Here is a 23,182-nt window from a genome sequence, read left to right as displayed (position 1 = left end):
CTGCAAGGTACTAGCTGCAAAATTTTCTGCCCTGCTTCACCTGGCCAGTCTTTTTGGACTTCTCCTATCCACGATGGATCTCATTCAGTGGGGGAGGACTCACACAACGCCGCTGCAGAGCTATCTTCATCCATTTGCTCTACAGATAATCCAGAAGAAGGATTGCCTCTTGTCCCTGACGCCATCGGTCCGTCTCAGCCTCAAGTGGTGGACCTCTCCTCGCAACTTGGCAGCTCGACATCACCTGCACATATTCACCGATGCCAGTTTGACAGGCTGCAGGGTCAAACTCTGTCCCAATTTCGTGCAGGGGAAGTGGCCGAAGCAACTCGCCCTTGAGGTTAGGGCCATTCTGTTGGCCCTCAGATCCTTCAGGGCGCAAATCCACCAGACTCACGTGATTGTTCACACGGACAACATTTCGGCCAAATGTTATATAAATGGTCAGGGGGGCTCTCGGTCTTCCAGCCTCCACAGAGAAGCTTACAAGATTCTGATATGAGCCGAGGCAACCTGGCCTCTCTGCGGGCTAAACATATCAGAGGGTGTCTCAACAGAGAGGTGAATTGGCTCAGAAGAACCAGAGTGAGCGAGACAGAATGGCAGTTGAAGCCGGAAATCTTCCAGTCCAACTTGATCAGGTTCAGGATTCCAGTAGCTGATCTCTTTGGATCACCTCAAAATGCACAGCTATCCACCTTTTTCACCAGGTTTCATCATCATCGAGCCCTGGGCATGGACGCTCTCTGTTCCCCATGGCCAGAGGGCCTTCTGTATGTGTTTCCTCCTTTACCCATGTTACTGAGGCTGCTCAGTCATGTTCAGATGGAATGGAGGGAGCTGATTCTCGTTGCCCCAGATTGGCCCAGGAGACCATGGTTCTCTGTCATCCAGGAGTTGAAGGTAGCTCCGCCCTTTCGCCTTCCGAATGTTCCAGATCTTCCCTCCCAGGGTCCAATCCGCCATCCAAATCCAGGATTGTATTGTCTGATGGCTGGCTCTTGAGAGGAGAGGGCTGAGGAAGAAAGGCTATTCCAAGAAAGTCGTTGACACCATGTTGGCAGCGTGTAGGAGAGCAACTATTAACATCTACAACTCTTCCTGGAAGGCTTTCGTTAGATGGGTGGGCGCAAACATATTGATCCTGAGTCTCCCAAGTTACCCACGATCTTAAGCTTTCTTCAGGAGGGGTTCCAGAGAGGTTTGCGTAGCTCTACCTTGTGCCGACAGCTGGCGGCTTTAGCTACTGTTCTGCCACAGTTTCAAGGCGTGACCTCATCATTCAGACATTTTAAAGTTTCTCAAGGGGGTCCAGCAGTCGTAGGTGGTGCACCACTTTCCCTCTTGGAGATTACGTGCTGTCCTGGACGCTTTAACTCGATCACCTTTTGAACCTGTTCAGTCGATTCATCTTAGGTGGCTCAGGATGAAGCTTCTGTTTTTAGTGACCATAACATCGGCCAGACGGGTTTCAGGAATAAGGACCCTATTGGTAAACCCGAATCTATGTATGTGTTAAAACTGGACCCCTCCTTCCGGCCTAAGGTAGCCACTAGGTTCCATCTGAAACAAGAAGTTGTTCTACCAAACTTCTGTCCCAATCCCACTCACCCTAAGGAGAGGATGTGGCACCATCTAGATGAGTCTCCTGCAGGAGAGAAAGGGGGGATATAAATCCAAACCCTTATTATTATTATTATTATTATTATTATTATTATTATTATTATTATTATTATTATTATTATTATTATTATTATTATTATTATTATTATTATTATTATTATTATTATTAATTGAATTTAATATACCACCCTATCCCCGAAGGGCTCAGGGCGGTGTACAAATAAAACATCATCAAAAACATAAGCATGGTTTAAAACAAGTCATATCCTAAAATAGCGTCCCACGAAACCCTTACAAAACCCTTCTAGAGCAAAACAATGGGTCCTGATGGTGTTAGGGGACCCATTGGGGGTAAAGCGGAGGGGGCTAGGGGCACCCTCAACGGCTGGTCTCTCCAAAGGCCCGGTGGAACAACTCGGTCTTACAGGCCCTGTGGAATTCCCCAAGATCCCGCAGGGCCTGGACAGCTGGTGGAAGAGTGTTCCACCAGGCCGGTGCCAAAGCCGTGAAGGCCCTGGCTCGAGTGGAGGCCAGCCGCATCATTGAGGGGCCAGGGACCTCCAGTAAGTTGGCCTCTGCTGAGCGCAGAGGTCGAGTTGGGACATATGGGGTAATTCGGTCCCGAAGGTACAGAGGTCCCAGGCCGTGCAAGGCCTTGAAGGTCAACACCCACACCTTGAAGATGATTCGGAATTCAACCGGGAGCCAATGCAGGCGGCGCAGCACAGGTTGAATATGTTCTCGAAAGGCGCCCCCTGTGAGCAAGCGAGCCGCCCTGTGTTGGACCAGTTTTAATTTCCAGATCAAGCGTAAGGGAAGGCCCACGTAGTGGCTAGGTCAGCTTGGGAGAGGAAGGGGGCCAGCCGTCGGGCCTGGCAAAGATGGAAAAATGCAACCCGGGTTGTATGGGCCACCTGGGTCTCCATTGAAAGAGACTAATCCAGGTGGACCCCCAGGCTGCGGACGGAGGGGGCCGGTGCCTATGAGGCCCCCTCCCACACCGGCGGCTGAAAATCCCCAACCTCCCCTTCGCGCACCAGCCAGAGGATCTCCGTCTTCGATGGGTTTAGTTTTAGCCTGCTCTGTTGCAACCAACCAGCGACCACCTTCAAACAATGCGTAGAGCTGCAGGGGCGACGGCCGCCCCCCCTCCATCAACAGAATGAGCTGAGTGTCATCAGCATACTGGTGACAGATCAGCCCAAAGCTCTGTACCAGCTGAGCAAGGGGTCGCATATAGATATTAAATAATAGCAGAGATAAGAGTGCACCCTGGGGCACACCGCAGTGAAGCAGGCATCGTTGGGAGGCCTGATCTCCGCACCACACTTGCTGACTCCGGTCCCGGAGAAACGAGACAATCCACTGAAGGACAGTGCCTCGCACTTCGGAAACGGCCAGGCGGTGGGCCAAAAGATCGTGATTGACCACATCAAACGCTGTGGTAAGATCTAATAATACCAGCAGCGCCGATCCGCCTCGGTCAAGTTGCATACGGATTGTATCTGTGACAGACGAGAACTGTCTCCATCCCATGCCCAGCACGGAAGCCGAAGGGATCAAAAGCCGATGTGTCATCCAGGAAGCCCTGAAGCTGCTCCAACACCACTCTCTCAATTACCTTCCCCAGAAACGAAAGATTCGAGACGGGGCGGTAATTGGCCAGATCTCCAGGATCTAACTATGGTCTTTTCAAGAGTGGGCAGACCACTGCCTCCTTCAACCCATCCGGGAAGACTCCTTGCTCAAGAGAGTAATTGACGATACTCAACAGATGGGGTTGTAGCTCCTCCCGGCAGGTTTTGATCAGCCAGGAAGGGCACGATCCAGAGGACAAGTAGTAGGTCTAACAGCAGCCAAGATCCTGTCAACAGTGGCTTCAGAGAGCAGGGAAAACTGGGCCAAACAAGGGCCGGAAGATGGCAAGGGAGCCTCCAGTTCACTAATTGTAGTAAAAGTGGCAGGAAGGTCCTGGCGGAGCGACGCGACTTTATCTGCGAAAAAGCTCATCAATGCCTCACAGCTGATAGCCAATTGACGATTTGTAGAACCCTCTGATAAAGAGGTTAGAGATCGAATTATCCGGAATAATTGAGCCGGGCGAGAGCTAGCAGACGCGAGAGAGGAGGAGAAGAAAACCCTCTTCGCCTCCTTCGTCGCCATCTTACAGGCTTTCATAAACGTCCTATAGCAGGGGTAGGGAACCTGCGGCTCTCCAGATGTTCAGGAACTACAATTCCCATCAGCCCCTACCAGCATGGCCAATTGGCCATGCTGACAGAGGCTGATGGGAATTGCAGTTCCTGAACATCTGGAGAGCCGCAGGTTCCCTACCCCTGATCTAAAGGATTGTTTTTACCATGCACCCGCTAGGGGCTTCAGCTTGCTAACCGGGGGGGGGGGGGATCCTCACTAAAGACACCCCACCTATGGTGTCAATAAGGACCTCTGCTTTCCCAGTGGTTGCTCCCACATTATGGCATAGGCTTCTACCCTGTATGGCTGTGGGGCTCCCAACCTCCACGTGAGGCCTGGCGATCTCCTGGAATTACAATTTATCTCAAGGCATCAAGGATCAATAATGGCTGCTTTGAAGTGTAGCATCTATAACAATTTATCCTGCTGAGCAACCTCCCCAAACTCCACCCTTCCCCAGGCTTCACTCCCTTAATCTTCAGCAACTTCCCAACCCAGAGTTGCCAACCTGGTGGAGGGGGTCCTTGGAAAGTTCTGCAGATTTTTTTCACCTGTTCTTTTAATACAGTGTGATTGCAAACATTTTACTAGGTAAACTGACCTTGTTACTTTGGATGTTTTTAATGACCCCCTATGAGTCACCCCACAAGGTCAGGTGGAGAACAAGGGCACCATTCTAAGCCCCAAGCCAACAGCCGGCCTGCAAACATGTGCCAGCCCCCACCATGCTACTGGCAAGGAGGGACATGGCTGCTCCTCCCCTTGAATTGTTTTGCGGCCCCCCTGCCCTGGACGCCCCAGGCCAGCCAAATCTCTCCAGAAGTGAAGTAGGGGGCCCCTGGGGGTGGCGGTGCTTGTGTTAGAAAAATAAGTCTATTTGAACAAACAGTTGGTCCCGTTTTTTATTGCAATAAAGTGGAGACATGTAAATAAACATGTGTGCCTCCAGGAAAAAACACAAAGATATTCCTTTATATATTTTTCTCTACCATCTAGAAAGCTGAGACTAATACTGGCCGTTTCCCCACTTACAAAAAGGTGGATGATACGCTGCGGTTTCCTTTGCTGTGGGACCTTTTGAGCGCGGGCTCATGGTCCCCACTGCAGTGTCCTTCCCCTTGTTCAAATGAATGCTGCAGCCGCGCAGACGCTAAGCAGGACTCCCCATGATCCGCTCTGGGCTGTCCTGATTGGCTGCTGCACTGCTCTGGGGCAGGATTTTTTCCTCCCTCCCTGGGCTGCTGCATTCAACCTACCAGCTGTCGGGGTAATGGTCTGGCGCGGCTGCTCGGCTTCTCGCTCGGGGCCGCAAGGAGGAGGCTGGTTTTCTTTTTAACTAGTCCCCAGCAGCGGCAAGCCCCGTGGAATCAAGCCCTTCCCAAAACTGTGGGCAGCTACTTTCCAAGCACGCAGTGGCTCTCCCAGCTCCCCAGAGGGTTGGGCGGGGAATGAGCATCCGCAAGGCTAAAAATAAAGAAGTTCGATTACAGTTCCTGGGTAGCCTCCAGAGCGGGAGGAAACCGGCTGCCACAGAGCCAGGGATGGAACCCGCGTGGCGGCACAGCTGGGGAAACAATTTTTTTTTAATGTTCAAAACGATGAAGCCATGTCTCCCCGCTTTGCAAAGGAATCGACCGTTTTGAGAACTCAAATCCATTATTTGAGCACTCCAAACAACGTGGAGACGTGCATTTCCAGCATTAAAAATAAAAAAGAAAGCCCAGGCTGCGTGCACACCCTGCCATTGCCTAATTGGACGGATGGCTCTACATCATCAGCAACAGGGAAACTTGAACCCGCAGTCTCCCCTGGGCTTCCCCACTCCCCCTCGTTTCCCCGCAATCAGTGCAGGGTTTTCCAAAAGGTGCTTGGCCATCCAGCAACAAAAATGATGCACGCAAAGGAGGAAGGAGAGTGGCAGAATTGAGGTAGCTGCGTTGTCGCTGCTGGGGTAGTGGAGAATGCAGCAGGCCCCCGGATTATTTGCCGCAAGTACCGCGAAACAAAAGGTGAGTGGGGAAACGGCCAGGGGTTGCTCCATGTAAGGCAAAATAGTTTCTAACTAGACAGATGATTGGTCTAAAAAATAGACAAAGAACACAGACTGTAGTCAAAGGTGAAACGTATCTATTCCGGCTTGAGCCATACCAGATGTCTGTTGCGTGTCCTCTGCAACAGGAGCATTTCCCAGCTGCCAAACCTGGCCTTTGACCCCTGGCTTTTCTGCCTTAAAATCTAAAACAGACGTTGTTATGTCTGTCATCCGAAGCAGGCAGCAGAACAATCCGTCAAGCTCTTGGCCGGAAAGCCATTGGCCAGGCGGCGTCACGTGCCGCTCCCGAACTCTCCCCCAGAGAAAGGCGACCCGGATTCAGCGCTCCCGCCCGAGCACCCCTCGTGGTCCCGCGCCTGCGTGGTGTGGCAGCGTCGCGGCGCCCTCCCGTGCAAAGCCCTCTCCGGCCAACAGAGGGCGGCGCAGCCCTCGCCGCCGTCCTTCTCTGCGCAGGCGCGCGTCGCCGGACTCCTCGGGGCGCCGAAGCCGCTGCCTGCCCGGAAAGCGCCGCCGGGCGGGCGAGAGGCGCGGATGTTCCCGCGCGCAGCGACGAAGGCGAGAGCGGCCGCAGCAAAGATGGCCTCTGCCTCTGCCTCTGCCGGGGAGGCGCCTCCCGCCGCGGCGCTGTGGCTGCCGGACCCGGTGAGTCGGGCGGCGCTGATGTCGGCGCCGCTTCTGGCACCTGGAAGGGCCGCTCGATCAGGGCCTTTTCATCCCGCCCTCCCCCCCGTTTTATGGGGTTCCCACACTCCTCTCCCCCTCCCCCCGGCCCACAACAGTCCTTGGAGGTAGGCTAGTGAGGGGAATGGCATTCCCAGCAAGAGGGACAGCATGGCGGGGCCTGGCCCCGGATCTCCCGCCTCGAGTCCCAGCCTCCCCCCGGGGGCCGCCGCCGTGGCTCTTCGAGTCAGGGATCCCTACAGAAAATCCAGCTGCCAGGGAAACACCGAGCTCGTGCCCCGCCCAGAGTGCGCTCAGCCGCACCTTTGCATAGCAGGTTCCTCCCAAACACTATCTGACCGGTTCCCCGCCCTGGGACATGGACAGTATGCACCCCACTAAACAGCAGCAGACACAGTGCGTGACCGACGCACCGCTGAAGATGCCAGCCACAGATGGAGGCATCAGGAAGACATTAGGAACAAGATCCACCAGAGCACGGCCAGATAGCCCGGAAGACCCACCAGAACCAAGTGAAAGTTAACTACATCAAACAACAACAGGAGCAGTTTTCCATGAATCTAACCTAACCCGTGGGTCAACATACCTTAAAGTGCAGGAATAGATCTCAGGTTATTTTGTATGCTTTTATTGTGAGACGCCCTGAGTCCTGTTGGGAGGTTGGCAGGATATAAGTATGATGAATAAACAACGTAAAATAAATAAAAACACCATGCTTCTGTGACCTCGGAGGCTAAAGTCCCTGAAACCTTACTTCTATTTGTAATTTCTACGAATCTTTGTTTACCTTTAAGCTAGTGACTTCGTTTTTAGTGTAGTTCCAATCCAAACACAGAGGGAAAGAAAAAGGTGGGAAAGAGCTGGCCCAGGTGTCTCAGATGCAGCTCCCTGGGTCAGTGGCAGCCAGCCTATTACATTACTCCATTCTGGTTTTATCAGGTGGTTAATGCAAACGAAGAAGCAAAGATAGGTTTCATGAAGTATGTCTTCATTCATAAAAATGAATGCGCAATGCATTGGCCAACGTTCCAGAGATCTTCTAAAAGGAAAGGATATATTGATGATGCAGTGGAAAAATCTCAGAATTTTTTCCCAAGGACAAAATTCCAAGAATTGTTTTCCTCTGAAACATGGGTAATAGTTCTCAGTTGTTAGAAAGAGAATTAAAAATAAAACAATACTTGGGAAGGAACAGGAAACCAAGCCATGGCTGGGATTCTCTCATTGCTAGCAGGTGTGCTATAGATCCCGCACTGTAGGATAGAGAAATCTCCCACCCCACCCCTGCCACACTTGGCTGCCTATTGGAAAACTTCACTGGGACTCTCCTTCCATGTGTTTCCAGATACTTACACTGGACATAATTAGAACACTGAAATTATCATTCTGTATTCATATTGATTAAAGGGATTGAACATGCAAAGAAATGATCATATGAAGCTACCTGATACTGAATTAGACAATCGATCTTTGAAGGTTAGCACTATGTGCTCAGTTTGGCAGCAGGTATCCAGGACATCCAGTAGAGCCTTTCACAACATCCTGCGCCTGATTCTTTTATTCACAGATCCCAGGGGCTAAATCTGAGATATTCTACATGCTAAGCAGATGCTCTACCACTGAGTCACAGTTCTTCCCTCAATGATATTTCTAATTCTATATTTTTAAAGTGAGCCAAATAAGATGAAATGGTCAGAAATCTATACTTGGATTTACAGCAGATTTCTTTGAGAAATGCTTGACAAGCTGGGAGGGAGGGGTTGAGTTGGGGTGCTGCTCCCTGATCCCCGTTGGCCCCTTGGGGAAAATCATTAAACTAGGAGCATCTGCAGGGATGGTTGAAATGGGGAGGCTGCAAGTGGTGCAATGAACTCGCACCGTTCCCCCAGCACAACAGACCTGGCTCAGCGCTCTCTCACAGAGCAAATTTTAACTTGGAGATAGGGAGAGATCTAGAAATACACAACTCTGGATCCCTTTGTTTCATTTGTATTGTTTTTATATTATTGTATTTATTATGTATTGATGGGTAAGCTTCATCAAGTCCTTTGGGAAATTTGGCAGGGTTCAAATGCTGTCTGTCTATCTAATCATCTAAAAATAACAAAAAAACCCCTCATTATTAGTAAAGATTGTTTAATCTTCCTCATTCTTTTTCTTGGTTTAGCAGCAGAATGATCAATTTAACTAAAATAATATTGCATTCTTGAGTTATCCAGATGGGAGATACATTTTGCCTCTTTATCATGCAGTGGTTGAGACCATGGCATAAAATGGTCCAGAATAGTCTGAATATGTAGTTTATTCTATATTGTGCTACAAATAATTTATAGAAAGGCTGGCAGCAAAGATACGACAGAGACAGAAAAGTGCTAAATACATCTAAGTTCTAAAAAAAGTTCTTAGATGATTAGCCCCTTTTCAGCCTTCTGAACCTATTGACTTGTGGAATTACCTGTAATAAGGATGTAACTCTTAAAATTGTATTGTATGCCAAAGTGCGCCCCCCCCCCCCGGTTCCTCTAGAACAGTGTTTTCCAACCTTTTCGACATCACGGTACCCTTGACCTCACTGTTCTTATCTCACGTAATTCCTGCACCATGCTCCCTCTACCTTCCTCTCCTGAAGTTCTACACTTGCCACCTTCCTCCATTTCTCGCCACAGGGTGAAGGGAAGCACGGGGGTGGGGGGTAGGAGGTGGCTGCTGATTTTGCGGCAGGCCCTGCCCCCTGGGCCAGCTCCATATCCTTGCTGGTGCTGGCAGGAGACACCACAAAAGGGAGGGGGGCCGGTAGCATTGCCGCGGTACCCCTAGGACATGCTCACGGCACCCCAGGGTACCATGGAACCCTGGTTGGGAATCACTGCTCTAGAATGTGAGATTTTATTCCAAAGGATGAATGTCTCTGGTGTTCTCTTTCTAAGCATATTACTAGCAACTGGGAAAACAGGTAAGGAGCAGAAGAAATGCACTATTTCTTCAAAGCTATTTCTTGGCTCCCATAAATATGGGAGGGGATATACTTTGGCCAGTATGCTTACTTGTCCATGATTTGTCATTTGAGGTGTACTGATTCCATAAAGGAAGACGGGCAGGACTTGTCAATCTCAATTTGAAAACAGAGCCAGGGGAAAAGAAGAAAGCTGGGAAAAGCTGAAGAGCAGCCCAGTAGCACTCCCGCCATTCTGCCCCCCCCCCCCCCAACACTCCTGAGGAGGAGTGGGCCCTCCTAGCTTGCCTTTCAGCCATGGGCTCATTCCCCCTCCCCACTGAATGTGGCTGGATCAGCATGCCTTGTCTGGCTGTTCAAAAAGCAGCTGCCAGCCCAGCTGCAGCCTCACCAGCAAGGGAGCAGCCCAAACCCCCTGGCTGTTCGCCTGGGATCCCCAGGCCCTTTCTTTTGGGCTTGCTTGGCCGGTCTCTGTTGGGCCTTCCTAGCAGCAGCAGGGCCGCATGCTCCCTTTCAAGGGTCACCTGGGGCGAGTGCCGTGCTTTGCCCTGCCTGCATTCCCATCACCAGCATCTCTCTGTTGTTTTTTTCTTTGAGCACTGCAGCCTTTTTGGTGACTCTGCCTCCTCTCTTTCCATCTCAAGCCAGGAGCCCTTTGCAAGCATATATTTGAGGGCGATGGAAAGACATAGGTGTTGTGGTCATTGATCTGGTTCTCTCTCCCCCCCCCCCCTTAATCTGGGCGTCGTGGCTTTTGTTTGCACCCAATCCCACTTGCCTGCCCTTCCCCTCTCCTTGTTCAACTCTTCCCTATCCCTCATGTCTTGTTGGGACAAGATAACCCTTGGAGGCGACACTGCTTAATTCCCTTCTCTGTAGGAAAGAGAAAAGGCTGGATTAGGGACCAGGCGACCTGTGGTTGGAACCAAGGGGCCATTCATCCTAAAGTTTTAGAATTTCTGCTGCCTTGGAACTCATTGGTCTAGTAGCTTTCACATTAGGAGCGGTGAAGGAGGAGAGAAGGGAAGAAATCCTGCAGGGATCCTCTCTCTTCCTTGCCATTGCACTATTTTGTTTGCCTTTTCTACAGGATGAGAGACTGTCATGTCCATATGATAACAACCATCAGATCCCAAAGTCTTCTCTGGAAAAGCATAAGGTGTCCTGTAGGCTGAGGAAACTTGAGTATTCCAAATCTGAGGAGGTAATATTTTTGGCATGTTCTTCTATGTTATTAAGATTATAAACAGGTCTCCAAATCCAAAACCTTTATTAGGCATAAAACCGGTGCCAAGAATTTCAAATACAATAAAAAGATCATTATTGCTCAACTTGCAGTACACAGAGTAAAAATATACCGGTGGGATTTATGCTCCTTTCTGATAAACAGGTCTCTAAAGTGATTATGGGGTTAGGAAAAGAATGTTTTAACCTCTGCGGAGTATTTTTTAAAATATCTTCACATGACTTCCAGCTTATGACCTTCTAAGCAAAATGCACAAAACTAATTTTAAATTTGTATTGTTAAGATTTAGATTAGGGTTTTTTTAGTACTTTATCTTAGTGTTGTGGCTTAAACTTGAATAAGAATTTAAGTACAAACATGTTCAAGCCCTCACTTAACATCTCTTAAAACTGGGATTAAATATCTTAAATTACAGCTTTTGTGTGTGTGAGACAACCTCAGGGAAAAGCATTTCACTTCTGAAGGTTATCTTTAGAATTATCCCTGGTATTAGGATTTGTAAAATAACAGCCTTTCACTCCAAAGCATACCTGAGTGGGCCTTGTTCTCCTTATTTTATACTCTCCTCCCGGCTGAACTCTGTTGTATGTTCTATTTTAAAGTTATGAATATGTATCCTTTTGCTGAGCCAATAGCATGGACATTCTTTTTTTGATCTCTTAAATAATACAGAAGAAGCACCAAACAGAAATCTGTTTCTTGTCTCTAATGTGATTCTCAGATGTAATTTTGCAGTGGGGTGTAGAACTGAATTACATCCAAGAAGTTTAAAGACTTTGTTCTGTTGCAATATTTTGGCTCTGCCAGCAACTAGTTGGTATGTATGTATGTTTGAGAAATATGTGAATGAGAAACTGGTGTGAAACTAGTTATTTCATTTGGTGTTTGGTGATGCAGTCACGATTTAAAGTTATTTAAAGTAAGTATATCGTGACATTCCTCAATTTTCTTCCAAGCATGCTTACAAAGTGATTTAATTAATTAGAAAATACAAACAGTAAAACCAATTAAAAGTACAAAATAATGTTTTCACCAGCACAAAGACCTTTTCTCCAGTAGCAAGGGTAGGAGAGATTTCCCGGTTCTTCCTTACTACTGCAGGGATTGACTGGGCGGGGGGTTGAGAAACTTCTGTTCCACAAGTGGAGCTTCATTCTGTAAATGGACTAAGAACAGACCTATATTGATTACATTGGATCAATTAATGACACATATCATTACAGCATAGCTTGATTTTGATTTATCTTCTAGGCTGAAATGTATGATTCTTCTTTTTTCTATGAAAATACAAAGATACCTGCTGTTCTAATGGGTGAGTACAGATAATAAAATGAAAATAAGAGCCTGAGGTATCAGATCATCTCACAGTTTTGATTGTATCATGAGAGAATTCTCATCACAGCCGAGCACCTTTTGGAAAACAACATTGTGATCTTCCACCTTTCTACCTTCACTTGCAAAAACTACATTTCAGGAGTTCAGTCTTCATAGAGTTTTGGTTAATTCCTGCTCCTGAGGCCCTTTATCCCAGTTGGAAGCCTTTTGGGCTGTGGTGGTGGAGGAGGAGGAGGCTTGGGTGGGGTGGGGGAAGGATGGCAAAGTGAGTGTTGGGGTCGGGGAGGATTGACAGATGTGGCTAGGGATGGGAGAGATTGGACTTGTAGAGGGTGGGGGTGGGAGGGGGCAGGGAGCATTTGCCGGGCCCTGGCGCAGCTGCTCCACTGGCAGCAGTGGCCAGTGGGAGTCCAGGATGCACAGGTCTTGGGTCCCCTGTGTGTCCTGCACAGTAATTGGCTAAGGGTTTGTCATCGGATGTACCAATTATGTATGAAGAAGATGTTGTTTTTTGATGATTTTCGCAGAACAACCAGTTAATATAAGGGTCATGTTCATCCAGGGAATCCTAAAGATGGACATCATGTATCATCTGTAAACATTTCTCCCCCTGTCTTAGACAACCCAGGCTAACCTGATCTCATCTTATCTCAAGCTAAGCAGGGTCAACCCTGTTAATACTTGGGTGGGAGACCACAAAGAAATGTCAGGGTTGTTGGGCGAAGAAAGGCAAATCACTTCTGTTAGTCTCTTGCCTTAGGACACATGGCCAATTATTTACATTGGATCACCAACCCTAAATTAAGAAGAGCCTTAACACTGGCCAGATTCAATCTAATGCCTTCTATGCTGCTTTATGGCAGATATCAACAAATTGATAAACAGAGGAGGCTATGTCCATGCAACATGGGTCAGGTGGAGACACTCGATCATACCCTCTTTCATTGTGTAAGGTTTGCAAAAATCAGAATGTCGCAATCTGCACTTATCCCATTTCTGTATAACAATCTAACCGATGCTCTTAAGTTACCTATGCTTTTGAACAACATGGATCCCACAGTGTGCGAGAATGTAGCAAAAATTTCAGTTAAAATGATGGTTAATTTAAGTCTAGATGAACTACCAATCAATGCTCCATGCATTATGACCACTATTACAGCCATAGCAGTAATTTTTCTAGCTTCTGTCAGTATCCAATGACGTTTAAGTGAGTCAACTTAGCTGAAAGAATGTCCTATAGTTACAGAAGGACCATGTATATATTTTAGTACCAGTGTCTATGACTGTGAGCAATGGTGGGCAGGTTTTGTATGCTTGTTTTGTATGTTTATTTTATGCCAATAAAGGCTTGTTACTTACTAGTCTCTTGCCTTGAAAACCCTACTGGGTTGCCATAAATCAACTGTGACTTGACACAAGCACAAATATCTCTCAAGCATACAAAATATCTCAAAGACTCAATTTGCCTAGCTCCTTCCCTCCACCAAAAGCATTGCTTTTCTGTATTTCACACATTAAAAGGTTAAAGATTTTCTTGAATTAAGTCTGATCTCTGTAAATATCTAAGGTCTTGAATGCTGTACACTTCCTTTTGTCTTACTGCAGATAAGAATTTACAGTTCCACGTTATTAAACAAGCTGCTGCTACTGATGGTGGAAGTTATTGTCCAGGTAAATAGCCTCTAAACTTTTAGGCCTGTTATCCTAAGTTGCTGCCTGCTTGGTACTCACCACTGTTGTTGTGACAGAGATTGGCTCCTGTCTAGCCTGTTGCTTTGAGATCTGAAGAATGTTTTGATATGGACAGTTCATCTCACCAACTTCTCTATCTCCTCTCAGAGCGTTGTAGAAATATTAACATATCTGAAACTCAGTCACTTTCTCTTTCATTCCTTTCGCCTTTACTTCTGCTCTAGCCTCCACAAGTAATATTAGCGAGGCAAGGCGAAAACCGTTCGTGCACCGCCATTTTTACTAATCCTTCACGTGATATTCTCTTTGTCTGCAAAATGGTTGTGTTCATAACAGTCACAATCCATCTCACAGTAGGATTGTTACAGATGGAGCTCTGTGTCAAGGAGCCTGTGAGTTGCTGAGATACTATGAATCCAGCAGCAAATGTTGTAATTTGCAAAGCTGCTGCTAAGTCTAAATCTTAGACCTTGGGCAAAAAAAGAAGAGCTGCATGAGACCAGAGGATACTGCAGACATTGTAAAGAAATTCATAAACCCAGTGTGCTTCTCATAATACTGAAGACAGCTATTGTGTTTCTCCAAAAATAAGATAGTGTTTTATATTAATTTTTGCTCCCAAAGATGTGCTATGTCTTATTTTCAGGGGATGTCTTATTTTTCCGCTCCATAGCTGCATTCCCTCGTGTTCTGTTCGACGGGCATGCTTCCAAACAAAAACTTTGCTATGTCTTACTTTCGGGGGATGTTTTATATTTAGCACTTCAGCAAAACCTCTACTATGTCTTATTCTCAGGGGATGTCTTTTTTTTCGGAGAAACAGGGTATTAGAAAAAATGTGTTTAATGTATTATTGAAGGCTTCCATGGCCAGATTCAACTGGTTGTTGTGGGCTTTCTAGGCTGTGTGGCTGTGGTCTGGTAGATTTTGTTCCTAACGTTTTGCATACATCTGTGGCCTGCATCTTCAGAGGTGAAATGTTAGGAACAAGATCTACCAGACCATGGCCACACAGCTTGGAAAGCCCACAACAACCACAATGTGTTTACTTAGCCTACCTGCTGATCATTGTTTGCAAATGCCTTGCCTCAGGCAGGTTGAGCTTTCATGAGGGAATGACAGGCCTGGGACAGGGGGATTGGCCAAGGAATACTTGGTAGGCATGGAAGAAATTAACTGTACCTCTATCCTGCTGATCTTCCTCTGCAACTTCCTCCCTATTTGTTATCAAAAAACACAAATCTTGTACCATGTGCTTGTTCGTATGACATTTTATCCTGCCCAGAGAGAGGATGTACAGTAGAAAAGTGTTACAGAAATGGCAATTGAACCAAACTGTATTTTGTAAGGAATGATGTCATGGCTTTTATCTTATTAGTCACTGCCAGTCTGAAATACAGATGGGCATCAGTGGGTCAGACAAACCTGCCTGCCCTAATCTGAAGGTTATGCCTTGATTATGAGGCTGAAATAGAACGTGGTTCAGCTGCAAAGCTCACTTTGTTCTCCTCCTCTTTCCCGAAGATCCAGATTTCTAGTCAAGATTGAGATGCTGAATTCCCTCCCCTCCCCTCCCCCCGCCCGCCAATATGTACATTCTTTGTGCTCCTTTGGCTAACAGTTTGTAGTGATGGCGTCTTCTTTTTATGTGTCCTTTAGGTGCTTGTTCTGGTCTGTTTGTTGAAGTTCCACAAAACCACAAGCGTTCCATCTGTGATCTGACTCAAGCTGATCGTCTTGCAATCTACAATTATGTTCTCATGGAAACAAAGAACCAGAGAGCCAGGTCCCAGCTGGCAGAAAATGACAGTGATCTGTTTGTTGATCTGGCAGCAAAAGTCAACCAAGGTCTGGGAGAAAAAATATTGCAGCTGTACTTCTATAGTATGCAAGCTTCAGAACTCACAAAGCATGTGAAGAGAGGTTTGGCATTTATGGGTGGGGCATTCTTTCCTCTGAATTCTGTCTTTTTTGGATTTGTTTTTGTTTTAAATGCATGATGGCACCCTTGGATTGATTAGGATAATCAATCCAGCAATAGGGCTGTTTTTCCCCCCTGTCTTTGTGCATGCTTTGATTCCGACAGGGAATTATGGAGGCTTTGAGCACGATGGCATGGATAGGCAGCAGCCTGTAGTCACTGCAGTTGCCGAGCAACCTGTGACAACCAGAAGTTGCATTCACTAAAATTGTAGCTGGTCCGTGGCAGCACTTTGCTGTGTTTCTTTGGCAAAAGGGGGATAGCAGCGGAGAGCCTGCTCTGGCCCACTCACTGCAAGAGGACCCTGGTTGTGCAGCTGCTCTTCTGTAAAGTAAAACTGCTGGCTTTCATGCAATAAATGCTTTTTGCTTCCACAAATGCTAGATGATGGTCAGAAGGGTCCGAAATCCCACCTTGAAATTCTTGCAGAGATGCGAGATTATAAAAGGCGGCGTCAGTCCTACAGAGCGAAAAATGTTCACATCACAAAGAAATCCTACACAGAGGTGAGAGCTGAGTTGCTTGGGACAGACCACGATGTCTTGCACAGCCCAAAGCACATTTTAATTAGCATAACATTTCCACATTAGAATAGCTCCCTTAGAGGAGCAAGCTCTTGAACTACTGTCAATATGTAGCATTTTCCAGGGGGATGTTCCTATCAGCAGAGTTTAAAGCGGAGTCACTCTGGTAAGATGAGAAGGTTTAGTAACCTGCCCTGGCTGAGAGGAGAGTCCACAGCTATACACTTCCTGAGAGGATATATTATCTTGAGAGATTTGAGTGGTGTGAGCTCCAAGCTGTTCCTGTCTCTGACTGTTCCTCCTATTTGTCCCAGCTACTTTTAGTATCTGTAATCTTTGCTCAGGTGATCCGGGATGTAATTGGGGTGCACATGGAAGAACTTGCCGCACATTGGCAGGAAGAAAGCAAGAACATAAAAGATAGTGAAGACAGAAGATTGTCTTTCTCATCAAAACCTTCAGGAAGGTAAAAATTAGCATCCCAAACACTTTCCTTTTTGGAAACATTTTCTTTCTTAGAAACACTTTCCTTCTTAGCAGTGCACTCAGAATTGGCAGTAACATCATTTGTAATGGGATAGTTGTATAATACTACATAGTGAATGCTGCTGCCATTTTACAAGAGCATGTATTAATGTACATACATTGTACAAGCAGGCAACTGGAACTTCTTGTCTGGACTGGCTCTGCCAGCCGTGCCATCTCCAGCCGACTTCTGTCAGACTGCTGTGAGTTAAGGTGGGCCAGCCTGAAGGCAGTCTAGGAGTGTTTCCAGGAGGACAAAGACACATTCTTCTCTAGAGAAGCATTTGGATGTTGGTTTCAGAATGGCAGACATTAGACTCTACCTGAAGGCGTCCAAATCCATGATGCCACCAGCCCTGTGCGCAAATTGGGTGGGTGAGCCAGGCTGCCAGGCAGAAGCTCCCTCAGGAACCGGAAGCAGGGCTGAAGGTCCCCAGAGCAGGTCTGGCAGAAGTTCTGAAGTGGCCCCGCTTCTGCGACCAGGGTGACCAAGCAGCCAGCCTAGCCAGATCTTGTCAGATCTCAGAAGCTAAGTAGAGTGGTCCCAGAGTGGTTAGTACTTGGATGGGAAGTCACTGAGGAAGAGTCTAGGGTGTGATGGTTCACAATGGCGAACCATCTCTGAATGTGTAGTAAAGGAAGCCAAATTACTCCCAAATGTTTAATTTTTGTCTTGTTTTTTACTGATTACACAGAAGTAGTGGAGACCACTTCATTATCCTGAGTCGATTGCACACTTTTAAAAAATTTGCAATTGCAGGATAAAAGTTATGTTTCCCTTTCTTTAGGTCTACATCGACTGATTCCAGACAGTCCTGTGGAAGCTCCAAGGATGCTGATCGTTCTAGACACTGGAGGGATCTGAGCAGAAGTCCAGACAAACAAAAAAAAAGTCGAGAAAAAGCAAGAGAGAGGGATTCTCAAAGGAAAAGAGAAAGGCATGTCACGTCACTGATTTCTGCATTTTGGTGAAGAATCACAATGCTTCTGCCCTTAGTAAAAAGATCCAACGCCAGAAAATGGCTGGCCTGGAAATAACAGGATGTCCTCCACAAGCCAAATGCAATCATTGGTTTAATTTTTATGTTATTCTTATTGTATTTATACCCCTCCCTTCCTGGCCTCAGCTGGCCTCAGGGCATCTAACGTACATGATTAATACGTATATTAACCCACAGGAACAAATTATGTTCTTTTGTACTGTGCTGGTGTGTTTTTATTCAGGTATTCTAGCTTTAAAAGTCTTTCTGGCCAAAATCTCAGCTTTAAAATATAGTTTTTAAATAGCTTTAAAAATTGTGTTTACAGTGACTCCAGCTGTAATGCTACAAATGGAATTATGATTAGCTTAAAATATAATTATGCAAGGTTGCTTTCTGGGGGCTCTGACAACTCTCCAAGGTTAATTCTGATCATGGTACCAAAATGAAGGGATTTGTCTTCTTTCCATTCAAAACCTTCTGGATATATTCTTGAATGGCGAACACCACTTGGTGGTAGTGAACGTGCCAACAGAGCAGCAGTTGTGATTTCATAAGATCCCTGCCAGCCCGGATCCACTTCATTTCAGGGTTCTTGTAGGGATACTTTCGATTTGTTCAGTTCTCCCTGCCAATCAACATATTTATTGTAAAACTAATAATGTGATTCACAAGGAACCTGAAGTGATGCAGTGTTATAAAACCAGACAGACATATAGAAACACACAACTAGAAGTGACTTACAGGGTCATTTAGTCTCGCCCCCTTCACAATACAGGAATTTCACAACACTCGCCGCTCCATTTAGGTTTTAAGGTTTTTTCTTGTAGCAAAGAGCACTCAAGGAGGGTGGAATAGAGGCTTATTTTTAATTGGAGATCCTTCTGTAAATTAACAATAGCAAAAGCTATCCCAGTGAAGTTCATGGGTTGATTCTGCACAGCAAAGGGGTTGTAGTCGTTATAAAGGAACCTGTGTTCCTTTTTCCTGGTCACATGCATTGCCGTGCAGGCAGCAGTTGGAGCCCATGGAAGCAATCTGGATTGCTTTCGTGCCTTTGCACAGAGATGCTTCTCTTTTGTTTTTATTTCCTGCGACATGCACGTAGCTACACAGGCATGCAAAAATAAACTTCAACAGCCATGCTGACCATCCCACAGTACGATCGGCTGCACCTGCATAGCTGCACATGTGGAACACACAATTTATTTTTTAAAAAGTTAAAGGGGCCTCCCTGCAATGGCTGGTGAATTCTCCTTGACTGTGGACGGCACGGTGGAAGGGAGGGAAATAAAAAGCGCCCCCTGCCTGGCTGCTTGTAGTGGGAGCAGCTCCAACCTGGGATTTTGCATAAGGATTGCTTGTTTAGTGATTTTTGAAAATCCTGGGTTGAGGGAAATGAAATGGGGCAGACTCATTTTGGGAACAGGACCTGTGCGAAGTCCTCCCCCCTTTAAAAAAGTATTACATCCTGCACCCATTATATTTGCCTTGTGAGGAATTTACCACTGTTAATCTTCCAATTTACCCCACCCCCCAAGACACACATATACTTGCGAAGTCTTGATAGTAAGCTAGAGAATATGAACAAATTCAGCTGCACATATAGCTTTGTTTCAGTGTGAAGACAAGTGTTAAGCCAAAGTCTTCATGGAAAAGGGGTGAAAAGAGAGCCCATCCATTGGAGGCATATATAATGGTGTTTTATATAATGGTGTTTCATTTATCATAGAGATGAAGACAAGCATCGCAGTCATAAGAGAAGAAAGTAAGAAAGCGTGTCTTACTAGAACGAGATGAACAGTGTGGATAAGAAAAGACAAACCATCTGCTTCACCTTAAGAACTTCCTTGTCACCTGGACCAGCAGTGATGTTTGGGGCCACATCAAGTGTACTGTACCCTCTCGACTGCAATTTTGCTTGAGGTGTTGAAGAGACACCCCATTGTCAGTCCTCTAATACAGATCGATTTGAAGGTGATCAAAGAAATCCACCAACCTTACTTTTTTTTGTGACTCCACAGATGGACACATCTGTAAAGGATATCATATTGGTTCAGTAGACTGTGGCCTGGCTTCTGGAAATCTACATGAATGAATTCACTCATATCCCCCTTGCCCAACTCATGATGGCATTTTGAACCAGCTTTATTTTTGTAACAAAGAGAAATACTGGCCTTTGTTGTTGGAATGAGAAATGACATTAAAATGGACAAAAGGACACTATTCTTGTGAAAGAAACTAGGCACAATGCAAGCCTCTCTGTTCTATTTCAGTATTATTTAGCTGCCTAAAGTAGTGCCAGCACTAAAAAATAGAGATTATACAGTGTGAGCTCTATGTTTTTCCTTTAATTCCTGTTTCTATATGTTGTCATTACAAGATTATGCACTTTTCTGACACTAACAGAAAAGACAGCCAAGGGTATTTTGTGGCAAAATTCTAATAGCTGAAATCACTATAATCTATGCAAAAATCAAAGGTGAGTAGAAAAAGAGTTGGATTTATATCCCCCCTTTGCTCACCTATAGGAGATTCAAAGGGGCTTACAATCTCCTTTCCCTTCCCCCCTCACAACAAACATCCTGTGAGGCAGGTGGGGCTGAGAGAGCTCAGAAGAACTGTGACTAGCCAAAGGTCACCCAGCTGGCATGTTTTGGAGTGTACAGGCTAATCTGAATTTCCCAGATAAGCCTCCACAGTTCAGGCGGCAGAGTGGGGAATCAAATCCGGTTCCTCCAGATTAGAGTACACCTGCTCTTAACCACTACGCCACTGCTGTATGTTTACTGTCATTGCAAGTAATACAGGAAAGTGTAATTGATGCATGAATCAAACTAGAGTACAAAACCAAAGTATTTACATAGTTCCCCCCCCCCCCATTCGATGTTTAGATCTCAATTGAGTTCCATACTTTCTTACCAATCATAGTAGAACTTGATTTTAATGGGCCACTTAGGAGCCTAATACTAGAGTAAAGACAACAGATGCTGTGGTGACATACCTGTGACTAGTTTACTTCGAATAGCTCAAACTGAAGAGTCTCGGATTACCTTAGTCAACTGTTGGCTGAGATTCTGGCAGCACTAACGTGCCACAGTAGCTGTGCTCTGCATACAGCAGGAGATGAGTCCCTGTGTCCTGTGCTAAGCATCAAGGGCACATATTTCAGTTATCTAACATTGAGAATATGCTGGTCAGAAGTACTGACTCTGGCAAAAAGTTCTCATCCAATTAAGCTAGTGAACATCTTTCCTGACCAGCCCTACAGTGGACTCAAGTTTACGTCAAGTATGTGAACATGAGTGAGCAGGGAATGCGCCATTCTGTCAGGGCCCTCTTCCATAAATCATGAGGCTGTGAAAAGTGTCCCTATATGTAGTTATTCAGCCTCTGATAATTAAGTAAACTTCATATACTAATTGGAATTCCACTTGGTACCACCTGACATCCCAAAACAATACTTTTAAATGGAAAAGGTTGCATATTCAGCAGCTGGCCATGAAGTGCATTTGTATCTTTGAATCACAATTCAGCAGGAATTTTGGGGGTTCAGGTTTTGACCAAAAATTTTCAAACCATACCTGTTGCCTAAGGCCAAAAGGTGATCCCATAAAGATATTATCTTCAGACCACCATAAAAATGGTCTCATCACCTTTCTAGGTATGGAAAATGATTAACTGGGAGAATGAATAGCAGTTTAAACACTGACAGGAACCATAATTGCTGTGGTTACATATACAGTTTAGCAACAGGCAAAACAGCTATGATAGAGGCCATAAGTCTTGTGCCTTTTGATAACAGCAATGTAAAAAATGAAGTATCAACAACTATTCTTGGAGAGATCCTTTTAGTGGCTATAGAGTCTAGAGTTGTCCCAATAAATTGTATTGTGTGGGAAGGCTGGAGTCAGATTTCTTCCAACAATCTGATCTGAGAGTAGCATGGTTGAGATGGTCCGTCAGTATTCCTCTAGAATCAACTTTAACAGCCAAATGGGAGAAATAGCTTTCTGAGCCATTTTAACTCCGATGGTAAGAAAAGCCTTGATATAAGTAGCACAGGTTGTTATGCAAACACTTTGGCATTAATGTATTGTCGAAGGCTTTCATGGCCGGATTCAACTGGTTCTGGTGGGTTTTCCACGGCCACACAGCCCGGAAAACCCACCAGAACTTTGGCATTAAGTTCAATGAACTAAGGCAAATAATACCTGTAAAAAATAGACAGAGTAGAAGGTAAGGTATTGTCAAAACTGCTGTAGACAAATGTGGAAAACTTGTAGAATATTTTACTTCAACAAGTAGGAGAAAAGAAGAAAACAGCCTGCTCTGACAGCGGCTCAGGCAGAACTGAGAGTCAGGGGGTACTCTCCACTCAAAGCACATGACTGTTCAGGCAGGAAAACAAGTTCCAACTGTTCCGAAAGGGAAGGGGGACCCCCAGAGGACTTGAAAGCTTAGAAATAAACCTTTCTGTGACAGTCCCAGTGAGGGACTGCTCAGAAAACCAAATATCAATTGATCTTTTTAATCTGGAGAGGAGTAGTAATTCTGCAATTCAACCTAGAGGTTGACAACTAAGTGCAAGAATCCCAGCAATGGTGAAAAAGGTTAGATTACTAAACCCAGAGAACCAGTCTGGCTAAGGAAAAATCTGCTCTACTTATGCACAGAAAAGTTTGATCTTCCCAACATTTTAGCGTGAGTGTACCCCACCTTTCTCCCACATTGGGATATACTGTTTTCCTCTTGACCATTTTATTATCTTCTCAACAATGCGGCGAGGCAAGTTAGGCTGTGTGAACAAACAGGCTGTGTCTAACATCCTATCTTAAGTATGTCAAGAAACTTGGAGCTATCACTGGCAGGTCCTATTATATACAATTATCTCAGCACTGTACCAACTAGGAGACTTGATTGCTAAGGGGGCATAGAAGAGCAGTAAACAAATAAATCTTATGCTCCAGATCCATAACTGTTTTCTTGCCTTCAATTCTATCTCTCCATATATACAGACAGCTTTTTTATTACATACAATCACTGCCTCAACCACCAATAGGTCAATGACACCAGATTTTGTGATGTGTTCGCACACCAAAAAGAGCATTTGTTTCCATAAAGGGGAGATTTTAATGCACACAGGATCCATGTGATGGTCTCCTCCAGGCTAGCCTATTGTAACTCACTCTGTGCAGGCCTTCCCTTGAGGTTGATCCGGAAGCTGAAGCTCGTCCAGCATGCGGCGGCTTGCTTAGTCATGGGTGGTTCTGTCAGAGATCACATCTCCCCTGTATTGCGCCGCCTGCACTGGCTCCCAGTGGAACATCAGGTCGTCTTCAAGGTGTTGGTGTTGTCCTTTAAGGTCCTCTGCAGCCTGGGGCCCTCATACC

At 45.9% G+C, this 23,182-nt stretch overlaps 1 protein-coding gene across 1 annotated transcript; it reads left to right on the top strand.

Moving 5' to 3' along the window:
• The first annotated feature begins 6,281 nt into the window (after positions 1-6,281).
• SNRNP48 (small nuclear ribonucleoprotein U11/U12 subunit 48) lies at positions 6,282-20,123 on the top strand. Its single transcript, XM_048515999.1, has 9 exons — positions 6,282-6,514; positions 10,597-10,710; positions 12,004-12,064; positions 13,693-13,758; positions 15,439-15,627; positions 16,145-16,266; positions 16,629-16,750; positions 17,598-17,747; positions 19,522-20,123. Exons 1-9 carry the CDS (start codon positions 6,404-6,406, stop codon positions 19,559-19,561), a joined length of 975 nt encoding a protein of 324 aa, XP_048371956.1. The 5' UTR covers positions 6,282-6,403; the 3' UTR covers positions 19,562-20,123.
• The last annotated feature ends 3,059 nt before the right edge of the window (positions 20,124-23,182 follow it).

This window comes from Sphaerodactylus townsendi, linkage group LG14 (assembly GCF_021028975.2).
Source record: "Sphaerodactylus townsendi isolate TG3544 linkage group LG14, MPM_Stown_v2.3, whole genome shotgun sequence".
NCBI lineage: Eukaryota > Metazoa > Chordata > Lepidosauria > Squamata > Sphaerodactylidae > Sphaerodactylus > Sphaerodactylus townsendi.
This window is presented reverse-complemented; position numbering and strand designations above follow the sequence as displayed.

What these genes read in the sequence shown, in the direction of transcription:
- SNRNP48 (XM_048515999.1), top strand. Translation starts at nt 6,404, where the DNA reads ATGTTCCCGCGCGCAGCGACGAAGGCGAGAGCGGCCGCAGCAAAGATG. An exon ending in GATACCTGCTGTTCTAATGG is followed by an intron (nt 12,065 to 13,692) that starts GTGAGTACAGAT and finishes GTCTTACTGCAG; the next exon opens with ATAAGAATTTACAGTTCCAC. An exon ending in TCATCAAAACCTTCAGGAAG is followed by an intron (nt 16,751 to 17,597) that starts GTAAAAATTAGC and finishes CCCTTTCTTTAG; the next exon opens with GTCTACATCGACTGATTCCA.